Source organism: Leptinotarsa decemlineata, unplaced genomic scaffold (assembly GCF_025532065.1).
Source record: "Leptinotarsa decemlineata unplaced genomic scaffold, Ldec_3_MD MMD2_tig00003335_RagTag_RagTag, whole genome shotgun sequence".
Lineage (NCBI taxonomy): Eukaryota > Metazoa > Arthropoda > Insecta > Coleoptera > Chrysomelidae > Leptinotarsa > Leptinotarsa decemlineata.
Window position 1 is genome coordinate 4214564 of NW_027412587.1, and position 24659 is coordinate 4239222.

Below are 24659 nucleotides of genomic sequence, written 5' to 3' on the forward strand. Positions count from 1 at the left end.
TTTCACCACTTTTGGAGTAAATTCAAATCCCTCTGGAGCAACATACAGTCAGATGAATCACGTATTTCTCTGAAAAGCTTCAAATCATCAGCAAAAATCAGCTTTGTTGATTGTATCGAAGCGCATATGTCATTTATAAAAAGTAGAAATAAAAGCGGCCCCAAATTATATCCTTGGGGAACCCCCAGCTGTGCAAATAATACATCCGATTTTCACCACCATACTCGATATATAGACTAGGATGATTCAACTACGATTTTAGTAAATTTCGAATTTTTGCTGAAATACCATATGCATCCAATTTTCATATTAATTGTTGATGGGAAACTCTATCGAATGCCTTGCTGAAATCTATATAGATTACATCAACTTGATTTCTATTATCCAAAGAGTTGGATATGATTTGAGTACAGTTCCTCTCATTTCCATAAAGCCATGAAGAACTTCTCAAATGTGCATAAATCAAATCGAATAAAATTATCTCAAAAAGTTTGGAGAATACAGAGATGAGTGCAATTGGTCTATAGTTAGAGATTTCTGATTTCTTTCGTAATTTCTGTACCGGACAAATTCGTGATACTTTCCTCTTCTCTGGTTAATACTTTTTTTACAACATGGCGTTAAAGATAATGAGTAGAGAATACTTCAAAATATCAATATGTTTCTGAGGAAAGGTCGGTTTTTTCTTTAAAAAACAATTGTTTTCTTGCCGAAGTTTCGAATATTAAATTCTTCTTCAGTGCTCGATAAGTAGTTTTTTCGTGTTGATAATATTACTATTTCAAAAACCATAAGACATATTAGATACATATTTCATGTCTCGGAAGTTTCTCTGTTGGAATGTTTTTTATTTTTTTTAATATGTATCTAATATGTCTGTTGGTTTTTGAAATAGTAATATTATCAACACGAAGAAACTACGTTTGAATCCCTGAAGAATTAAATTCGAACCGTCGGCAAGAAAACAACTGTTTTTTAAGAAAAAATTTATCCTCTTACACAACCAGCCTCTTTTCAGAAACATTATTGGATCACTGAACTAGTTAATTAATATGTTTATTGACAAGTTGGAAGGTATATTGTCTGGAAAACATTTTAGTTTATTTTTGAGGTAAGAGGCTGCATTCAGGATATTTTCTTTCGATATCTCATCAATGAATAATAAATTGTTGAATTTGAGGATATTACTTTTATTATACTAACGACAGTCTGTTGAATGAACATTCCCCAAATGACGTTTGTTGGAAGGTGATTTACAATGTTTCATGACGAATTTCATTCGTTTGGACTTCCATTGTCTAATATTATCTAAAATGATTTGAAATTCGTGGAAGAATTATTGCAAATGAAAGATTAAAAGAATAGATGAAAATAACAATTGTATTAGGCAAAAAAACGTTGTAATGAAATTAAATGAAACTCTGGCCATTGAAGCCCACAAGACACCCCGAGTCTGGCTGAGATACGTTGACGACACCTTCATAATATGGAACCACGGGAATACTGAACTAGACGCCTTCCTGAAACACATCAAGAGCGAAAGACATTCAATCACTTTCACAATGAAGAAGGAAGTTCACAACGAATTGCCATTTTCAGATGTATTGGTGAAGAGGACCGACACTAAGTGGGAAACATCTGTATACCGAAAATCCACTCACACGGGACAGTATCTGAACCACGAATTCAACCACCATCATTCGACTAAAAAGAGGAATCAAGACTCTATTAAACCGTGCTTTCGGGCTCTTTGATAAGAAGGAAAGTCTCGAGAAGGAACTAGACTAGACAAAAATGATCTTCAACGGAATGGCTACTCCAAAGCGATGGTGAAACAGACTTTGGCAAAAAGGCAGCAAGAGCCTCGCAAGAAGACATGCCGTCACAACCAGTGCTTGCACTTCCCTACTCACCGGATATCCTGTGAGTGTGGAAAATCCTATATCGGTGAAACTAAGAGGCCATTGAATGTTTGCATTGCCAAGCACAAGCGAGGGGAAACCAGCAAATCGGGAATAGCAGAGCATGTTTGGACCCATCAATATAACATCAAGTGGTCCCAAGCTGAGATCATACACAGGGAAGAACACTGGTTTAGGAGAAAATTCAAAGAAGCCGCATACATGTTGTCCAACAATGTATTCAGCCAAGATAGCGTAGAGATACGCAACTTATGGAAACCCATAATCAAGCGAAAAATGGCTAAGTCTCGCCAATGAAACGTGAATTGAAAATAAAATAAAATTCTTGCCGAGTACAATAGAAATACACAGCGAGAAGAAACCAGCAAATCGGGAATGTTTGGACTCATCAACTTAACATCAGATGGTTCCTGAAAGCAGAGATCATCTACAGGGAGGACCACTGGTTTAAGAGGAAGTTCAAAGAAGCCGCTTATATGTTGTTTTACGACGCATAGCGTAGAGATACGCTAACGGAATAGGTGAAAGCTTTGAATGACCCATAAATAGTCATCTCTCGAAAGAATTGGTCCAGTTATCACCAGTAGATGGTTGTGTATACTAACAATCGTGAAGTAACTTGGCTTAGAATCTCTTAATTTCTTTATTTAAATGTACTATTTTTTACTTGTATTTCATTTCACTGTAATTTTATTTCAGGGTTTTTTTGCTTAATATAATTGTTATTTTCAGCTATTCTTTTTCATTTGTATTGGTTCTTTTAGGGATTTCAAATCATTTTATATACTAGTAGACAATGGAAGTCGGAACTAATGAAATTTACTCCCTGAATGATTCGCATATGAATTGACAATTGACTGGTTAGAGGAAAGTTTTTTACCACTGTTAAAGATTATACCACGAATTCTGTTTTTTTTTCTGCTTTGACTGTACGTATGACCAGAATCCTTGCGGATCACTTTTTAAGTTTGTTTCAGAACTTCTGAAAAGTTTAACATAATACTCATCAATTCCTTTTTTGGTGTTTCAAATGAAACAGTGATTTGGGTTTTTTTGTATAATTTGAAATGGGAATATTTTTTTCGAATATTGTTGATACGGGTTCTAGAGTACCAAATGGGATAATTATGTGTGTGGTTCACCTCCATTGGAGTACACTGTCTGATGGTTGTTTGTAGGATACTTTTGAATGTTGTACATATTTGATCAATACTCACAAGTAGTAATATTAAAGAATGAAAAATTTAAACAAAAAAGATTCATTGAAGTCAAATGTTTATGATGAATAATCAACTCTCGAGTGAGAAAAGCCAACGACATACTCTCTTACGAATATTCCATCTGTGGGCTCGACAGAAAACTTAATCCACGAATGTGGACATCGACCGCCCAACGAGATTCTAAATCTTCATTTCTATGCAGCTTTCACTGCAAGGTAATTAATTAAAACAAACACCGAAACAGAACATTATCAATCTATTACTAGGCAGCAGTGCTTCGTTTCGACCTGTCATACGTCTCATCAATGATTGAATAACGTCGATCCCATAGTTGAGACCAACAATGCATTCGTAGTTCAGCCTAGTACCACTAATGAGTCTTATCGTTGATTAAAACGACGCAAACTGGTGTTGCAACACAAATGTCATATTTTTTGGATGTAGTGTCTCCATCTCTCAATCTCTCAAGAGTTTGTTTTCCAATATGGGTTGTGTTAACCTATTTTTATTTTTTCCAGGGAGATAGTGGGGGTCCTCTGATAACCAAGAAAGACGATTCAAGATATGAGCTTATTGGTAAGACAATTTTTCATTTTTATTTAAAAAAAAGCAACAGTTAATGCAGGTCATTTGTGAGATTCGAATTAAATGTGATAATTCATCAACAACTCTTGACATAACTCACAATGAAAACTCGTAACATGTATCCAACAACTTAGGCTACCGAAAGATATGTACCTTTACATAAACTTTGAAATTGGAGATTACGAGTTTAGGTTTGAAAATGTCCTTATAGGATGAAACTGCAGTAACGTTACTTACAAATAAAAGTGGTATAAAACATAGAAAGTTTCAATTCTCCTACCACGCAGTAACGACTACATCCATTAATTTATTTTTACACTATATTTATTTTATCTAAACTTTGGGATCAATCAGTCGTAAGTATATTGTTTAGAAAAATGACCATTGATATTTTCCGATTCCGGAGAGGGAGCCTGAAAATCAGCTACCAAGCCTAAGGCAGAAGGCTCGCAGAGGATGGCAGCAGATAAGGCAGCAGGCGCGTGTGTTGATGAAAAAAAATACTTTTTTCAAATGAAGAAATACATGTAAAGTGAGTTAGCGCCATCTGCCCGCTAATAGATCAAGCAATAATGTCGATAATTATGTCAAATACAGATCCCGAGCTCTAGAATTACAAACAAACAAACATATATACATACAGGTGAAGCTAATAAAAAGTGTGTAATAAAAAGCATGTAATAAAAAAAGAAGAAATTTTAGACACAGTAATTCTTTTCCTGAAAATGAAATTTCTGTAATGAGATTTATAGCAATATTCTTTTGTGGATCTTTGTTTTCCACTACATTATCGTAATGGTGGTAGTCAAAAAGTTGAATACTTCAATTGAAATTAAATCAGTCTGATGACTGAGGATAAGATTTCTATTGATCACTTTGTCTGATAATCACCTACAGACAAGCTTCGGAGTGGTACTCATCAATAATGCACGACAGATCTACTAGTATAAAACATCAGTACCGTTTGGTATTCGAGTGATTTAAGTTTGTCGCCCACTTGTCCAGCTATAACCAGCATACTGAAGGTGCTGTTTCTGAATGACTCCAGGCAACTTTTCAACGATCTGAAAGAAGACGAGGAGAAATTTTTCCAGTATTTCCGAATGACTCCAGGCAAATTTTCAGAACTTCTGGATATTCTAGAGCCTGTCAACTGATGGAATACCAAAACAGTAAGACGGAAACTTCCCAGACACTTTTGGACAAGTTGATGCTGGCAAGCGCTGGCCGGCGACGTGCTCACTTAGCCAGTCCGCTACAGCACGTTCCGTTATTTGTCAGTCATGATCGGAGAGCTGGAATCTTTTCCGGAGGCGGACGCTCATGGCTGTGGCGTGCCGGGCGGTTGTCCATTCATTTTCATTGTTCCATTACTTTCCGTATTTTGACGGGACAAGCCTTGCTGTCCTGTGCCGGACAAGTGGGCGACAGGGCGACATGCTTTAAACGCCGCGATACTCCGCAGTCTCTTTTCATTGTAAAGCCTGTCGCCCAGTACAGCACGTACTGTCCGTCGCCTAATGGCGACCTTCTTTGGAGTATTGTTCTCATGAGCCATCCGTTTGATTAGAGACGCGAACATCACGTACAACCTTGATAGCCATGAACATCTAAGACAGGTTGGAGATGTGTCTCTCTTCTATAGATACTTTCACGGGAATGTTCCAGTGACTTGGCACATTTGATACCATCAAGAACAGTACATATTATAAATACGCGACGGACTGTGGCTGCTCCTCGTTTTGAGGTTCAACTCAGTACACCTCGCCCTTCACTGTTTAAGAACTCTTTCATCTGGAGAACTGCGTCAATGTAGAATAAACTTCCTGAGAACGTTTTTCCAAATGGATATAATCTCCAGCGATTCAAATCCAATGTGAATCGCTACTTTCGCAAGGACACCGCTCTGAGAGCGCCCTAAGGATTTTCCTGTACTGCTTGTGTTTAGTCCTTCAGAAAAAACTGAGATGAAGTAGTAACAGCTCCATCTTGAAAGCAATTACCCAAAATGGAAGCTTAACTGGTAAGATCTGTCTTGCAACGACGAAAAGTAAGACTCCGAAACATATTTGTTCTGCTGGAGAAACGGTAAGCTAATGCAATAATATTCCTTGTGAGGAAACTTACACAAATGCCTGTCGAATATAAACTAATTCCGTCGTGGTTTTAGCTGCGGAGCTGGCAGACATTTACTAGATCCCACTGTGTAAAAACGTTGGTTAGGCTGAATGTTTGGAATTTTCATTCAGAATATCAACTTCTGTTTTGATTGCTTCCCAAAATGGAAGCTTAACTGGTAAGATCTGTCTTGCACCGACGAAAAGTAAGACTCCGAAACATATTTTTTCTGCTGGAGAAACGGTAAGTTAATTCAATAATATTCCTTGTGAGGAAACTTGCACAAATGCCTGTCGAATATAAACTAATTCCGTCGTGGTTTTAGCTGTGGAGCTGGCAGACATTTACTAGATCCCACTGTGTAGTAACGTTGGTTAGGCTGAATGTTTCGAATTTTCATTCAGAATATCAACTTCTGTTTTGATTGCTTCAATTGTTCAACACTAATATATCTGAAGTGATTTTTTTCGTTACTGAATATATTGTTTTCTTGCAGGTATTGTATCATGGGGCAATGGATGTGCAAGACCCGGTTACCCAGGTGTCTACACTAGAATAACAAGATATTTGGATTGGATCTTGGAAAATTCTAAAGATGGGTGCTTTTGTCAAGACTGAGAGTAGAAATAAACTAGTTGTAGACATTAATGTAAGGGTCAAACGAGAATGATTATAATCATTAATGTTTCTTCGAAGAAGAACACAATAGCCAGACAATATTTATATTGAAGTACGGAAATAAGAAGAAGGCGATTTAAATATAGCAGTAATAATAATTGTGTGTTATGTTTAATATACAAAATGTTTAATAATCGTAGCGAATTAAAACTACAGAAAAGATTAGTTCCATTCTTCTAAACCATCTGCTTGAGGTTCAACTTCGATTAGACACATAAGGAGAAGCAGAATTTTATCATAAACATGGTTTGAAAATTGTGAAAATTTCACTTAAGATATTTGCTGAAACGAAAATATACTATTTCTTACATAGTCAGATTAACAATTTATTATTATACATTATGCACATTTCAAAAGAATTTCGTTTCTCTGTTTCTGGCAAAACAATGGAAAATCAAAATAAGAGTTTTCAAAAAATATGTACAATCTGTGTGAAGTTGTGGAAGATTAGTAGTGAATAATGATTGTAGACCAGAAAATACTTCCGATGACTTTAATGGTTAATATGTTTTCAACCTAGAAGGATATTTTGTAAGTGCCATAAAATTGATGCTAAAGGAAGAACACAAATGAACCCTAAATAACTAAAATTCTAAAAATGAAGTGACCTATTGTTGAAAGTTACCACAGAAATATTTTCGATACAATATTTATTTTATTTTGAATTGATATTGAATTTTAGAGAGCGTTTACGAAAATCTTTCGTATCAATTACTGATTTTCCATATACGTCCAATCGATATTTATTATCTCACGTTCTGTAAGTACAATATATGTATATGTATATATTTATATATATATATATATATATATATATATATATATATATATATATATATATATATATAGGTAGAAATATTCACTCAGTAATATTTATTCGGTCGGAGATGATGGTCATTTTCCACCTGCTCTTCTGCTTCGCACAATTCTCTTAGACACTCGCTTATATTTTTTTTCTCGTTGACTGACATAGTCAGGGCCTTCCTGACGGTCTTACTGTCGACCGTCCTTAAGTCATAGGCGCACTCAAGTGCAGCGCAAACCCTGATGAAGGTGGAAACGGTGTCTTGACCGTACTGGCCGAACTCACTGGTCTGGTAGTCCCAGGGGGCCATGTAGTGGTACGAGAGCCAATTGCTCTTGTTGATGATGAAGACCAGATTGGTGTCGCATGGGAATCTGTAAGAGAAATTGAGCAATGAATATTGGAATTCATGAATTTTGGAGTTGATGAAGATAAAAGTAGACTAGTCAAAATATCAAAAAGACGAACAAAGCACTAATTCAACATAGATATAAAACAATTGATTGGATACTTCGTATAAAGACAACAAAAATAATGAATAGAAGTCCTCCAAAGGAAGCACTTTTTCTAAATAAACAGAAATGCATTACTCTTGTCGACGCGCGTTGCACCAACCAAGTTGGCGTCTTCAGTAGATGAAGAAAAAACTAATTCTAAAATTGATCTCTATTCAGAGTACACTTTCATTAATCCGGCTGTTTGCAATGGGACCAGTGTTTCCAGTAAAAATGAAGTGAATACTTACTTTTCGCCAGGTTTGAGGCCCCATATTTGCGTAGCACTGTGTATCAACCAGCCCAGTTGAAGGTTAATGGCACATCTGAACCATCCGAGTATGAAAACTGACGCGTATATATTTTCTCCCCAATATTCAGCAGGGGCATTGACAGGTAGCAGCAGGGTGATTATTATGTATAAGGGTATGTACCACCTGAAAAAAATCGAATAATCATTGAGCCCAAAATGAAAAGAAAAAAATATTAAAATTGTTTCTTGATGTGTGAAAGTGTTTCAAATTGTTTGATGTTGAGGTAAGAGCAGCTAATTGTATGGAAGAAAGTTAAACATGGGTTCTGAAAAACAATGTTTCCATATAGAATGTTGAACTTTTCTGAAGAAGCCTAACATCTTCCCTTAGAAAGACGTCATCTATACGACTGACAGAAGACTCAATTCCCAATCGAAGATAGAGGAGGCTCGCGAAGGCGGACAGTTGCAGATCATAGCTTCGACATTAACAACTGGACGAGATTCCTTCTTTATCTTTCCTGTAACTTCCACTGCAAGGAGACGTCACCTATGAGAACCTAGTTCATCTTTGATGTTCGAGAATTGAGTTTTCTATTAGTATCTCAGATAGCGTTTTCGTCGCCATTTCCTAAAATGAAGCTGGAATGATTTTCTTAGCCAAAAAATTTCACGACTAGATGTAACTTATGCCTCATCGTCTTATTAAAGACGATGAGGCATTGGACGAAGTGCTTAGGTTGTTCTTAGAGCAGGTTCTACATGCAAGGTTGGAGTCTCCGGTTTTCATTCTTTGTGATGGACCTAGTTGTCTCTATTGGTCGAGTTGAATGACCTCTAATGTGTTCAGAAACCCGGGAATTTACGCTTTTTTTAAATGTAGGCGGATTAATAGCTACAAGGGATCCCTGGTGGTGTTCAACGTATACAATGCTTTTCTTTAATGTCCCTCTCTTTTATTTTTTGAACGAGTCAACTCAAAAAATTGAAATTTCGGATAATGAAATTAATGCATGAATACTTTATTTTGAAGTGAAATTGACAGATGAAACTTTCAAGATGGCGACTGAGCGCCATCTGGGAAAAACATTAAATGGAAAGGGGAGTCTTGTGACACATCATTTTGAAACTCCTGACGAATACTCTACAATCCTAGAATATGATGTCAATATCTTCACCAACTACAAAATGACGAAACATCAATATCGATATTTCTAGAAATATTCCTTTTTTTCTGCCATATGTCAACTCCAACAGCCTGATGAGGTTTGTTAAGTTATTTTTTGTTTATAAGAACGACAAAAAATGTCACTACGGCAATGAACATCATTGTTCAGTTAGAATATTCTCATTTAGTTTTCGATTTTACTAGTAGAAGGGTACCACGTCAACAATCTCTAAAATGGTCAATTCTCGTCCAATGGAAGAAAAAATTGAAGTGATTTTACAGTGTGACGCGTACCTTTCACGAGACCGAAAGGATTTTCAATGAACGTTTTCCGAATCGTCCTATCTGTAGAAAATATTTCAGGGAACTTGTATTCAAATTCACAATTACCGGTAGTGTACATAACAAAAAGCACCCAGGTCATCCGTCCATTCCGGAACAACAGCAAGTGCAAATAATTTGTGAGATGGTAGTAAATCCTGAGCAGTCTACTTATTCCGTCACGAATGTTTGTGAGGTGTCTCCTTCTCCTGTGTGGAGACTTTCGAAGAGGAATATGTATCATCCATACAAAATTAAAATGGTACAACAATTAACTGAAGATGACCCTGATCGAAGAACAGAATTCTGCGAAATCATGACGGAAACCATTGCAAGGCATTCTACCTATCTCAACAATGTATATTTTTTTAAACGGCAATGTTTGACAAAATTGCCGTTATTGGAGTGACATCAACCCTCACGTTTTCTGGGAAACACATACCCATTATCCAGGAAAAGTTAACGAACCTGATTCAATATTGGATATACGGCAGAGAATAATAAATATTTGTAGATATATTGACGTTACTTTGTTCGAAAATGTTGGGCGTGAAATATCGGATAGGCTGTTCATATGTCAAGAAGTTCAAGGCAACCATTTCGAGCATCTTCTGAACTGACCTCAAGCTTATTACTTCATATTATGTAGTTAAATGTCAATGTATTCAGGCCATTATTAAAAATTCCGCCATTTTGAAGTAGTTGAAGATATTGACGTTATTACGTTTGAAGAGATGCAGAACTACTATCAAAGATATATAGTGAAGCAATAGAAATTCAAACAAAAGCAAACAAAAAATCAATCGAAACGGGCTACTTGCACTAAATTATACAGGTAAAAAAAGATCATTTGATTCAATCAGTAGAAACTAAACCACGCCCATCAGTAATGAAATGAAAACCGATACTTCATTTTTGAATGAAGTATCTGCTGTAATAATATTCCAAGTGAATTTTACTAGTCCGGACTTCCAATGTCTTTTATGATTCGAAATCTATGAAAGAATAAATAAAATTAGAATGAGTAGCTGAAATGTCAATTATATATAAGAAATAAAATGTGAAGTGAACAACTCAGTAGCACTTGTGCTGAGTTGAACTTTGCCTTTTGTTATGTCAGCAACTAGCTCTCTAATTTATTTAAATATCTGTATGTAACTACAGCTGGGTAACAATAAAGACGATTATTATTATTATTGTTTTTCTCACCGTAGTGTGCGCTAGTCAGGCCCTATCCCCCGAAGCCCCGATACATTCGAGAGAACGCGCCAGCATAATCAATCAATGACCACTCCTCACACCGTGGGGTAAGTGATCATTGGGTCCGAGAATGATGTGCCCTGAGCAAGCGCAGTGAGCCAAGAATGACAGCCTTCTGCATCTGTGCGGCTAAGATTTCTGCCTTAGTGCGGCAAGCCGGTATGATTTTAAGATTCGAGAGTAGAGAGGACATCATTCCACCAAGGACTCCAATTATAATTAGAACAACCATCTTGACAGAGTGATCTGGATAGAGTCTGCGGAGTTCGAAGAGAAAATCTCGATATTTTATCCGTTTTTCCTCCTCTTTTCTGACGATATTCGTCTCGCCAGGAGCTGAAAACTCCACGACAAATATAGTTTTGATCTGGTGGTCGAGAAGTACTACATCAGGCTTATTAGCTTGTATGCGCCTGAGGGTGGGCAACGAATAGTTCCAATAAATTTGGCACTTCTCATTCCCCACAACGGATACTATTATTATTATTATCATTATTATACAATGAAACGAATAAAATAGTTAAAATTAAAGATGAAAATGATCAGAGAGTAAAAAGATAAATAATAAATGAGAAAAAAAAATTCAAAAAATTTAAAAGAAATTTCAAACCGAGTTACTTCACGGCATTTCGATTGTTAGTATCAACAATCCTCTTTGGGTGATGACTGAACTATTCCGCCGAAAGATGAATATGTCATTCGAGCGCTTTCACCTATCCCCTCTTCTCTCTCCCCGCTTCACCGGAGCTATTCATTTCGAATCATATTAGGCAATGGAAATACTTCTTTCATTGGCTTTTCGCCTTCGATAATGTCTACCATAGTAAACCTACAGATCTCGGCAAACAAACTTTTAGTTGATGCCTTCAACAGTATTTATTAGCAAAGATTTCAACTGATAGTGTTACACCTACTTTTTCTGGAACATAACCATTTTGTCGTCTTCGAGATCATCCATATCTATAGATTTGAGTTCCTTTTCCTGCGCTGGGCTGAGATTCAAAGCTACACTCTGAAAGTGGGCATAAAACCACCCCTTGGAAGGGTTAAAGGGATCCAAGTCTGTTCCGAAATGTTTGTGATGTAGTCTATGTTTCCGGACCCAATCATATACCGAACCCTGCAAAAATATTCGGTGTGATTAGGCATTTCCCTATTAACTGAGTTTTCTAAATTCAATTTTGGATTTTCACACGGGAATTTTGAAGTAGTGATCTCAAATGGGATATTTGTTTCATTTTACATTTGTTGCAATCAATTAACACTTTTGCTTTCCGTGTTATGGAGTATAAATATGAAGAGTTCTACCAATCAATAAACAATTCATGTGCCTCATAGGAACAGACCGTCAATGACAGATGCACTCATTACATGAATTTTACTCTACGGTAGCTTAATCAGTTAGACTGGACCAGTCCTACTGATGAAGCTACCCTGTAGTGAAATGCGTCTTGATTAAATTTCAAATGTCAAAATTGTATAATTATTATCATGGATAGATGAACTAATATTTGTTTTTTCATTTCCCTAGTGGAAGCATTTGCACCCTCTGCCCACCCGTCGTACGTCCCCATCGAGACCTTATCTACTCCCGTGTCTTAAAATTCTGTAATTTTTCAATAGTGAAGGAAAAATTGATACAAAAAGTCATTTTAAGAGGTATTGTAGTCCCAGAGAATATTACTTTCGTTACTTACCGTTCCTGATAATGTTTGAAAAAGGATGAGGATGAATCTGAGGAATCCATTCGCTTTGTAAGATTGATGGGCCCATAGTCTGTGAGCCCCTGCTGCTACGCCTATGTGGCCAAGATATATCAGGAAAAATGCTGGAACAGTCATAATTTTAGCACTTCATCTTATCATCACAATTATTAGAATATAAATTAGAAATCATTTCGAGGAGGGTTTCAAAAAGTAAAAACAATTCCAATAATAAACTTTGGAAAGAAATATGAGAACAGCACTGGCAAAGTTCAATAACAAAAAACGATAATTTTGAACTATTTTCCTACGAAGTTTTTGAAAAGTATCAATATATGAAAGATCTAAGTTATTGTATTCAGAATCTACGTATTTCAGACGGATTAATTTTGGGCAACGTAATACTCGTATTACATTTAGCCACATCTTTTTATTCATTCTGTATACTATGTATGTATACATTATGTACATTATGTAGATATTTCTTTCATGAATAGTTCATATTGTTTTCGTTTGGGAACTTTGGTGACGGGTCAATGCCATTTACACAGATCCATGACGGTTTAACATATGAACATATGAAAGTTGCATATCAAGTTGTATTAACTTTCATTATGTCCATACAATCACTGTCTGTCTATACACTGGTGTTGCGGGGACACGCTTTTGTTTTAGAAATTCTCGTAGATCAACTGTAGTAGTTCTGAAGTTGGTTCAATATGGTACCAATAGTTAATATTTATATTTATTTCAATCGTCAATTAATCCTGTTGTTAATACTAATATATTTTAGCAGGAACAAATAAGTGAGGTTAGCGCAAAAAACCGCGTAAGTTATGTTGACGTTCTTCGATATACGAGCTGGCATATTAGGATTTTGTCAAATTTAAAAAATTATCTTCGCTGGTACCGAATCGGCCGATACTTGATGTCAGATTTTCACACAGTTCCACACAGTTTCAAAAACGGAACATGCGTTTTGCTATATCAACAATATCTTCTTCGAGCGTGCCTTCACTGTCTGACTTTACGTGTCTTCACTGTCAGACACGCCTGAAGAAGCTATTGTATAGCGAAACACGTGTTGCGTTTCTATTCAGTGAAAATCTCGCAATGAAGTGTTTCTTGAATATACAGTGCGTGAAAGCCAAAAGGAATAAATTCATTATTTCGGTTACGGTACATATTTTAACAAAATCCTGAAACACGTCAAATTTAAATCATAATTTGACATACTTCAACGAAAAAATGCTACCCCCCTTCAACCCCCGTTGAATGAGAGGTATAACCCCCAATTTTTATACGGAAGGTATAGGCGTGTGATATATCGTTTGCAGCATTTATTGCAACATTTAACATCATTTTGAGGTATTGATAATGCTATATTGATAATGGTATGGTATTTTTAAAAATTTTCGTGGCAACGTTAGTTTAAAACGCCTTGTCAACTTGTTTTGTATGTTACAGTATCAGTTGCCAGTATTTTAATTCAAGTGTTAAGTTCAAGTCTGACAAATGGTAAGATTAATGGTAAGTTTTACAGTCGATGCCAGAATAATAACGAAAAAAAAAAAACAGTTTTACAAATGATTCGTACCGAGATTAAACTCGAACACAACAGGAAGTAGCTCGCTTATTTCATGAGCAATTTCCTAATTTACCGCCCATATCTCAAGGAACAATAAGCAAAATAGAGAGGCAGTTTCGCGAGTTTGGTCATGTGGGATAGATAAAAAAGCAGCTGACAATGCAATGAGTGATGAACTCAAATTAGATGTGATGCTTGAGTTTGAGGAAAACCCACATACATCGAGTAGACTTGCATCCACTACATTCAATGTTAGCCATACATCGATAGTAAACATATTATAAGAAAATAAAATGCATCCCTAAAAAATGATACCTACTCAGGAGCTCATAGAAGACGATTTTGATAGAAGAACTTATTTTTGAGGGGCAAATGATGGACATGTTGGATAACAATATCATCCAGTTAGAAGACGTTATGTGTTCTGATTAGTGTTTTTCATCTCTTAACGGTTATGATAATCGGCAAAATTGCCGCTACTGGTCAACGAAAAATTCTCACTAGATGAGAGAAGAACACAAGCAATAGCCTCAAAAGGTTAATGTTTGGGCAGGGATTGTAGAAAACCATATCAGTGGTCCCTTTTTCGTTGAGGGTATTTTAAATGGCGATGATTATTTGGCACTACTTCAAAATGATGTCATTCCAAGTTTAGCAAATTTATATCCTGATCCAGGAAACCCTCAAGTTTCAGTGAATACGATATAATTTCAGCAGGATGGAGCACCACCACATTACCAAGTTCAGATTTGAATGGCTCAAAAGAACAAATAACGCTTGCGATTAAGTCGGTCACTCCTGATATGTTGAATAATGTTAGAAGACAGTTTTATTTGAGATTAGGATGTTGCCAAGACATTCGCGGTGAACATTTTGAACATCTACTTCGTTAACATCCATAGTTCTTTTTTGTATTTTACATTTCATTACGTTTTGCATTAGATTTCAGTTTTTGAGTGCATTTTATCGAATTTCGGTAACCACATGATTTTAATTTGTTTTATCTTAATTGTTGCAATAAACTTGAGAGCGATAACATTTTCGAATAGAGAATGAAGATACCTTTCAAACGGTATATCACGAACCTATAGTTCCCCTTTAAAAATTTGGGGGTTGTACTTGTCATTCGCAGGGGGTTGAAGGAAGGGGTGGCAATTTTACTTCGAAGAATGTCAATGTTTTTTAAATATGTACAGTAACCAAAATAATGAATTCATTCCATTCGGCCTTTACACACTGTATATTGACATAGTTGTAAATGATTTGACACTTCAACAGTAGAGCCCGGTAGAAAAAAAGACAAATTCTAGTTACATCGTTATCATTTGAATTTTTCTAATTGAAGTAACAGAATGAATATATTTTGGACAAATGTATTCTCTGTTTGAAATCATTTTGCATATCAGCTATAGTAAAGTAAAAAAATAGTAAAAACAGCTATAATAAAAAATAGTAATACTTCCAGAGTCGCATAATAATATGCAACTCATACAAAACCCACTTTGCATATTTAGTTGACTGTCATTGCAGATAATGAAGTGATAATTATCCATTTCATGATATGCCTGTCCAACGTTTTTACTTCATATCAGTCATTCGAAAGAGTTTCTGTTCTCCTTTAAAACCGTGAAATGTAATTATATTCCAGGAAGAGTATTGGTTGAAATGCATCAACTTCATTTTAATGAAAAATGTTTATTAATCATGTCCACTGGACAATCGTTTTGACACTCATAAAGAGGACCATGGTATTACTCCCCAAATCTTGTTCTAGTAAGATCTTGTGAAAAATTATCTACAGACGTTTCTTTCAGATACGAAAATGGGAGAAAAAGCCAATTCAAAACATACGAATTCAAAAAAAAATCATATAACGAATTTTTGGATTATAAACTTATGTGAAAAAGTGATTTTCGTATAGTTCAATGTTGATATATTTCTAACTGATTTTATTTCCGTTTTTGTATTTTAAAGAAACTTCTTGAAATCAATTACTGTCTGCTTTTCTTTTTTATGAAGATGGAATCGTAGAAATCCGAAGAGGTTTTTTTCAAAATCTATTTTCTTTCATAAAAATTATTTCCTTTTCGATTGAAGAATCATGCGCTTTGGGTATAACATTTTATTCGGTTTTATTCTATATGAACAAAGATCCTTTCTGTTGAACTATGTGAAGAAACAAGCTAATCGATATCAATTATAATTGATTTTCAATTGGACATTATTGTAGTGGTACGAAGTTAAAACAGTTTTACGATTTTAAAAATAAATAACAAGAGCATAATTTTATTTAACTAAGATTATGTCAGTATATCAGTTCGAGTCAAATCTTGCAACTGAGTTTGAAGCATTTGTCCTCACCGATTGTGTTGGAATTCAAAAACATTCAACATGGCGTACCGACTAAGATGTGGTACTAGTTTTTATGCACAGAGTCCACGATAGTTCTTTATTGTTGACTAGTTTTGGTCATTACACCATTTTGAAAATGGTTTAATGACCGAAACTAGTCAATAAAAAAGAAATATCGTGGAAAATAGACAAATATGTGGTTTTTGTAGTGTATCATCAGTTACCATGAATTTCCACAAAATAAAGAAGTCATCAATCAAAGAAGTTTTTATGCACCTACGTGATATGAATATCAAATGAAACGGTTTTCTGAAACGAACGAGAAAAACAATATAATGTCACTCTTAATCCAAATCCGATCAAGCAACACTGTCTCATTGAATGAAATGAACAGACTAAGAAATATATACATCAATAATAGAAAAATGAGAAATAGAATAATTATAAAAGCAATTTTGAGTACAAGCCGTCATTTCCAGTTGAAAAAAAGAATAAAAATCAATTTATACCACAATAAAAATTCTTGCGAGATGTATCTGTATAGCAACAAAAATACAATAAATAAATTGATCTTGAGACACAAGTAAGTCGAGAAAAAAATGTAATTTTTATATACCTAATAGGTAAACTTCACCACAAGGTCTTATATCATATAAATTGTGTAATGTTATAAATTGATGAGTTTAATTCAATTCAAAGTTTATTTTTCCTCTTCAGAGCTGTTGAATCATAACTTGAATTTAATTTTTTTCTATCATTTTATTTAATGAAAACCCTGGAAGTGAAGTGTAATCGTTATGAAATTATAGTGTATAATGATCAGAAAATTTACTGATCAGGTACCTAATTGAATATCTATTATCAGGTACGAAGTTCTGAACCATTTTTATCGAATAATTTTTCGAATTTTGGACAAAAAATGCCATTTAATTTTTTTTCTAAAAATGTAAATTTTCACAAACGACAAATTATAGTGATGAGTATTCATGTTCGATTTGTGAATAATGTAATTAATAGTAAAACAAATGCCAGAGTCACGGTCAATTTTAATGAATTAACTCTATATAAAACTATAGTGATATATAGGTGATATAGATAGGTACCTCAACTGTTTTGAAGTACCTGATATATTTCATAAAAAAACTTCACCGAATGCTTTCATGTCTCAAAAAGTACTCCTTACATATCTTTATATTTTTACCACAGTGAATACTTAATTATTAATTCATCCAATTATTCATTAATTCAAAAGCTAGTGAGAATAATAATTGAAAAAACAAGAATCTTATATTTGGGATGCACTGTTTGGAACCTTTGGTGTAGTAATTAATATTACCTATTGGAGTTTTTTCCAACACAAAACCGTTATTTTAAAACCTCGACACGTGTTTCGACACCTAGTGATCATCTTCAAGGAAAAGATCAAACTAATTATACTTACAAAGCTATCCTTATTTATACCATAGATACCTGTTCTAGGTACCTACGTCTTAAATTAAATTTACAATTTGCCTTAATTTGTCTTAAATCAATTTTACAATGTGATCTTATGTAATAGTCAAGTAAATCTTATAACTGAAATATTATAAGCTATATAAAATTAATTTCACATATTGCCTTATCTACTAATCTCAAATAAATTTTACAATTTGTCCTTATGTAATAGTAAGGTGAAAAATAATTGAAATATTATAAGCTATATAAAATTAATTTCACAAATTGCCTTATCTACTAGTCTAAAATTAATTTTACAATGTGTCGTTATGTAATAGTTAGGTAAATCTAATAATTAAAATATTATAAGCTATATAAAGTTGTATTTCATCAGTTCGGACTTCCATTGCCTAATATGATATAAATTGATTTAAAATTCCTGAAAGAATCTGTAAAAAATTAAAAAGATTAGTTGAAAAAATAACAATTTTATTAAGCAAAAAACTGAAATTACAATGAAATAAAATGTTATCAACAACCAAAAAAATAAAAAATTGAACTATTAACACGAGCTGAAAAAATAAAAAAAAAAATATAAGAAATGAAAATGAAAAATATATAAAATTAAAAGATTCCAAACCAAGTTACTTCACGACGTTTCGATTGTTCGTATCCACAATCGTCTTCGGGTGATAAGACGATTTTTTCAGCTCGTGTTGATAGTTCAATTTTTTTGATTTTTTTGGTTGTTGCTTGCTGTTATTTCATTGTAATTTCAGTTTTTTGCTTGATAAAATTGTTATTTTTTCAACTAATGTTTCTAATTTTTTACAGATTCTTTCAGGGATTTCAAATCAATTTATATCATATCAAACAATGAAAGTCCGAACTGATGAGATACATCACGAAACATTGTCAACCACCTTCTATATACAATTCATTTCACAATATTGTCCTATTTACTTGTCTTAAATAAAATTTATAATGTGTGCTTATGTAATAGTCAGATGAATCTAATAAATAAAATATTATTTTAACAAGCTATACTATTAGGTATTAGGTCAAAATAATATTTTATTTATTAGATTCACCTGACTATTGACCTAATACCTAATAGTATAGCTTGTTGAAATAATATTTTATTTATTAGATTCACCTGACTATTACATAAGCACACATTGTAAAATTAATTCAAGACAAGTAGATAAGGCAAATTGTAAAATTAATTTAGGACACTCAAGACGCAGGTACCTAGAACAGGTATCTATGGTATAAATAGGGATAGCTTTGTTAGTAGGATTAGTTTGATCTTCCTCTTGAAGATGATCAATTGGTGATCGAAACACGTGCCGAGGTGTTAAAATAACGGTTTGGTGTTGGGGAAAAACTCCAGTAATATTCATTTTTATTTTTTCAGAATCGTAAAGCTAATATAAACGTATAGACAAAATTGAAAATGAATATAAAACAATACAATATAAATATATAGTGTTCCTATGAAAAATTAGAATTGCAGCCAAGCAAACGACTTATTCTGATCTTAACAGCACTTTGCGAATAGCTGAAAATATCTACCGACATGTTGAAACACATTGAATATAGGAAAAAGAAAAACTTTCGGCTAATTTCTACTGAGATTTTTATTTGTTACGACCGGTTTCGGTTTACTGAACCATTCTCAAGCAAAAAAACATATGAAAATCTCAGTAGAAATTGTACATAATTCATTTTATTTATCCTATATTCAATATGAATTTTTCTACAAAATAAATTGATCATCAATCGAACAAGTTGAAACTCATTCCCACTGCTCAACGTTCGAGTTTCTTTTCAGAATATCAAAGAGAAATAGAGATTATGATTTTAAAAAAATCGTTCCTTAATGTTCATATTTAGTACCAAAAAAATTATTATTCAACAAATGCGTTTTTAAGCCATAAAACAATTTTTTTTAGAAACGATTTTGTTGTTGAAAATCATAATATTCATCACTGATAGAAATCCCCCCCCAAAAAAAATTCAAGTGTCCCATAAACAATACATTTGTTTATAACAATTTTTTAAACAAATAGAACTAAAAATCATGGAAAATCATTTTTATGTAACTTTGAATAATAAGATAACGAATAAATTTGAATATTAAAAAAATTATTCATTGCTTCAATTGAATTTTTCACTTTTTAACGTCTTTGATTATTTTATTAATAACAAAGTGGAAAATCTAAATTTTTCCAACCAGAATTTTTTTAAAGGCTTTCAAGAAAGTCTCCAAGAAGTGAAAAAAATTTGAGGTTTTGTGTTTAAAATTATCAGGGTTTTAATGTAAATTTAAAACTTGTAAAAATTTGTTAATTTACGAAAGTATATCTAATGAAATAATTACAGGAAGAAATGTTTTTCCATAGATTTTTGTTTATTCAAGTATCTAGAAGGTATGTGATTTTTTTTTATAATGATATTCAATGTGTTGAAATAATTTTTATTGTTCAAAGGTCAGTATCGGTCAGGGCGTACGGAACGGGCATCGTCCGCTTTCAGCGCTATTTTCGCCTCTAAATTAAAATTGTAAATATTGGTGATAGAGTTCCAAGAGATGGGAATTTTTTTAGGAAATTTGCTTTTCTTTCAGAGTCTTCTTTCAAATTTCGGATATCTTCAATATTTTCCAAGATATTTGCAAAAAACCAAACCCCACTTTTTTTTACTAAATTGTTTATAACTTGTGCAATTTTTTCGAGCCCCTCTTGAAATGTTTCAAAAAGTTGCTAGAGGTCATTTCAAATCGAATATGCCCTGGATCATAATTTTTGGTGACAGAAGTTCCAAAAAAAATGATCTTATGACCCAGACTATATACTGAATATGTTATTCAAAGCTGAGTTCTTCATCAAATATAATTTCCAAGCATCTTATATCCGATGCTTTATGTGAGTATACATTATTAATGCGATAGTTATTAATAACTGGATGTGCTATTCTGAGGTCCATATAACTGATTAAACACCATTCAAAGAATTTAGTTAACTCTTCTTGAAGAACTTACCGAATATCACTGTGGTCCAGTAGCACTCGTACAAGAGGAAATGTAGAGTACACAACGCCGAAATGGTTATCTGTATCTGAAACAGTACCGTTATCCAGTTTATTTCCCGCGCCAGCGACAGCTTGGGTTTTGAATTTTCCTCAACGGTTTCGGTCACAACGCTCGACATTTTCAAATCACCGTTTGAACAAGGACTAACGTAACTGGTCTAGATTTTCCACTTCGAATTGCTCGAACGTCTATCTAGCGATTGTGACCGGCAAGTGCTGTTGACGTGGCGAAAAACAAAAGAAATTGAATAGTAATCGCATGGTAATTTATGGAGTTTATTTTAACTGGGTTGCGACTGATTTGACTTTGTGTGGATTTTTCTGTTATCGCATTACCGAGGCATGACTTTGTACAATTTAACAAACGGAAATTTTGTTGCATTGCTGAGCTGTCTAACGGTTTCAAAAATTTGCAATGACTTTCAAAATTATATTCACTTTTGTCGTCAACCTCGAGTCTTGGAGATTTTTGTTCAGATCGATCAGGTGAAGGGTAGGAAAAAGTAAATGGAAAAGTTAGTGTTACAACTGTATAAAGCCTAAGTAGCATATTATCGTTCGAGTAGTGTGTAAGAATGCTATTCATATATTCATTAATATATACATTCTGAATATTTTGAATTTTTTTTTTGTATCTATGAACGGAGTATTTGAAATGCATTCAAAACTTCTTCAAAATATCTTCAGTAGATATTAGAAATATATATGAAACTTATTGAAAGTGTGCACTCTCATCATTCATATAGAATTACTTTATTTATACATAACTAGTAAACCGAATAGGTTTTGCACGGGTAGAAGAACATGCAGGGTGTCGATTTGAAAACTTTCCACCCTTAATATCTTCCTTCCTATGAACAATATGAGGCATCAAAAAAACAGGTCAATTTTATTATCAAGAGGAACACTTTCAAGGACTATTTGTAGCCCACGTGGTTCAACCCCCTAGGAGGGGTAGATGTACCTTTAGAATTTTAAATGGGAAGGGGGGCCAAGTGGCATATCATCTTGATGGGCGTTCAATTCTGGTACCCTGACTTATTTTTTGATGAGCATTCTACGAAAAATAGCGTTCTTAACTTACACATGTTATTAAAATTTACTTGTTCTGAGATGCATTATTGTATTAACTCCTTTTAATAAAAATGGTTAGAAGAGTGGGTGGCACCGTTCCAACCTTCGTATGACAGGAATTAATGTGGGATTTTATATATGTTGGTTATTGTCATTTTACAAAATAAAATTCAGTTTGCTAGAAAGTAATTTCAAAAATAAAATATACTTACGCTTATCTTATAAACGAACCGAAAAGTCGTCCAAACAGTAATAAAGTCTGTTTTCGAACTCCCCTCCAACATTACGAAAAACTTCTTCAGAAGGTTGTTAAATCCGGTGATCTCGGAGGCTATTCAACTGGTCTCCTTCTGCCAATCCATCTATCCGGAAATCTCTCGTTTGAACTTTGCATCTGTCGTTTGGAGTCCACAATATTCGATGTACCAACAAAGAATTGAAAGTGTTCAAAATAAATTAGTCAAACAATTGGCCCGTAAAACTGACATTTCTATAATCACTGGAAATTTCCGTGCCGTTTTCAAAAAGTATCCGTTGTTATCTGTTAGAGATAAAAGAAAAGTGTCAGATATATTAATGCTGTACAAATTATTCAATAAACGTGTCGATTGTCCTACGTTGATAACAAAAATTTCATTGAATACACCTTGCAGAGACTTGCAAAACCATGATCTCTTTGCATCCCCATTTAGAAAAACCAATTCAGGAAAAAACCCTCCTTCATGCAGAATTGTCAGATCCTTTAATACTCATTGCAATGATTCTGAAAAACTGAGGTTACCTTTCCTTAGATTTGAAAAGTATGTGAAGTCTATTTTTATTTATAATTAGTTATCGGTTCTTTATATACTGTTTATTTAATTTTTTGTCAATATTTATTACTATATAGTGTAGTGTAATTAGCATTCATATTTTGTTTAATCACTATCTTTCATATGTGAAATGAGGATATTTTTTGGATTTATTTTGTTTGTATCCCTATTCGTGTAATAAATAAAAATAAATAAATAAATGAACCACTATCGGACAAAAAGAAAATATTGAGGTGGAGTACCGTCCTATTGGAAATGTAACAGATTCTCCTGCAAAAGTTCATTACCTTCTGCATCCATTTGAGTTTCTAGCTCGTGAGTTATAAGAGGATCGATAGTCTCTTCAAGTATTTCACAGTACAGATTGCCAGTCAAGTTTTCTTTCAGGAATAATGGACCAATAATGACATTCCCAAGAATAGCAGCCCAATCATTAATTCTTTGTGGGTGTTGTGTATGAATTTCCCGGAAAATATGTGGGTTTTCATTACTCCAATAGGGACAATTTTGTCTATTAACATTGCCATTTAAAAAAATGAACACTTATCGCTGAAACAGATATTTAACAGAAGATTAGGGATGGTAGTGACTCGATGAGACATCATAATCATCCTCGTGAAGGAGCTCTTGAAAAATCTGCATTTCATAAGGATGAAATGTATGCATTTTCAATGCTTCTCTTACGGTCTCGCGTGACATTTCCGTCTGTTCTGATACTGATCGGAAGGAGATCGCGGGCTCTGCAGCAAATGTTTTCAAAACTTCAATTTGAGCTGCTAGCTAGTACTCTGGGGTTATCTCTTTGTCACTTTGTCACTGAACCAGTTTCATAAAACTTACATAACATAATTTGACTTACATAACAATTTTTCTTTCGTTAAAAAGACATGCCGCCCTTCGTGCGCACTTTCCAACTTCTCCATAATTTATGATTATTTCAATTTTTACACATTTATACACTTATTAAAGTAATCACTAAACAGCCCTGAAAACCATTGTACCAAAAGTTATTCAGGGTGGCTTGTTTCAAATGGAATAATGTGCATGAAGTGTTTGAGATAACTAACGTATTAAATTTGATAAGGATCAACATGTCATCCACCTGAATAGCTTTCCGGTTACCATATTATATTCGACCATTATTTCAAACATCGAAATGGATAGTAATATATCCTGGAATGATGTACATATGCGCGTTCGTTAGGAGACTGTGTATGTGTGTGTGTAAGAGACACAGATAGAATTCTCAAATCTCTTCCTGGTTTTGAGAAGCTGTAGGTATGATGTTTTTATTACTTTTGTATCTTTATTCAAATTTTCATTTTGTTGTTTGAAGTTCCAAAAAAGTACATAAGTTGAAATTTTAATAAGTGTTTCCTAATGAATAAAAAATTGTTTAATTTCAAGTGTTTTCTTATTCCATAAACCCTTCTTCTCTGCACCATCAGAGAAGCCTCGCGAAATGTACCTTGTCCAGATTAAATTTAGGTCTTGCGCCACCACTGCCAACGTGGAACACCCTTGGATCTTGGATTTTGCCGTTATTCAGCAGACATCTCCTAATGAACAACATTTATCAAAAAACCCAACCTGTGCAAACTGAAGATTGACAAGGTCTCATTTTTCAACATACTATTTCTAGCACATGAAATAAAAATCTACGGTCCGACGATTGGTATTATAATCTGTTTCTGTTTTTTCGTTAACCAGCTGTCACATTCCTACGAACGACAACCCTCAGAAGTCGAAACTTGTGCGAGCTAAGGACTAACGAGGTCT

The 24659-nt window shown here is 33.9% G+C and overlaps 2 protein-coding genes across 2 annotated transcripts in view; one reads left to right on the forward strand and one right to left on the reverse strand.

Moving 5' to 3' along the window:
• Window positions 1-7355, forward strand: part of LOC111509214 (venom protease) — a 38976-nt gene extending 31621 nt beyond the window's left edge. Inside the window, exons 6-7 of the mRNA XM_074177971.1 lie at window positions 3661-3718; window positions 6342-7355. Of these exons, the coding sequence (XP_074034072.1) occupies window positions 3661-3718; window positions 6342-6463 (180 nt within the window). The 3' untranslated portion in view covers window positions 6464-7355. The remainder of the gene's footprint in view (window positions 1-3660; window positions 3719-6341) is intronic.
• On the reverse strand, window positions 6616-21231 carry LOC111515598 (acyl-CoA Delta-9 desaturase). The gene is made up of 5 exons (XM_023171810.2): window positions 20945-21231; window positions 12522-12652; window positions 11739-11944; window positions 8074-8259; window positions 6616-7702 (listed from the first exon to the last, which is right to left on the reverse strand). Exons 1-5 carry the CDS (start codon window positions 21111-21113, stop codon window positions 7387-7389), a joined length of 1008 nt encoding a protein of 335 aa, XP_023027578.2. The 5' UTR covers window positions 21114-21231; the 3' UTR covers window positions 6616-7386.
• Between the last annotated feature and the right edge of the window lie 3428 nt (window positions 21232-24659).

Coding starts and splice junctions, on each gene's coding strand:
- LOC111515598 (XM_023171810.2), bottom strand. CDS start 21,113: ATGTCGAGCGTTGTGACCGAAACCGTTGAGGAAAATTCAAAACCCAAG. Junction 12,653..20,944: donor CTGGACCACAGTGATATTCG/GTAAGTTCTTCA, acceptor TGACTGTTCCAG/CATTTTTCCTGATATATCTT. Junction 7,703..8,073: donor GGCCTCAAACCTGGCGAAAA/GTAAGTATTCAC, acceptor TTTCTCTTACAG/ATTCCCATGCGACACCAATC.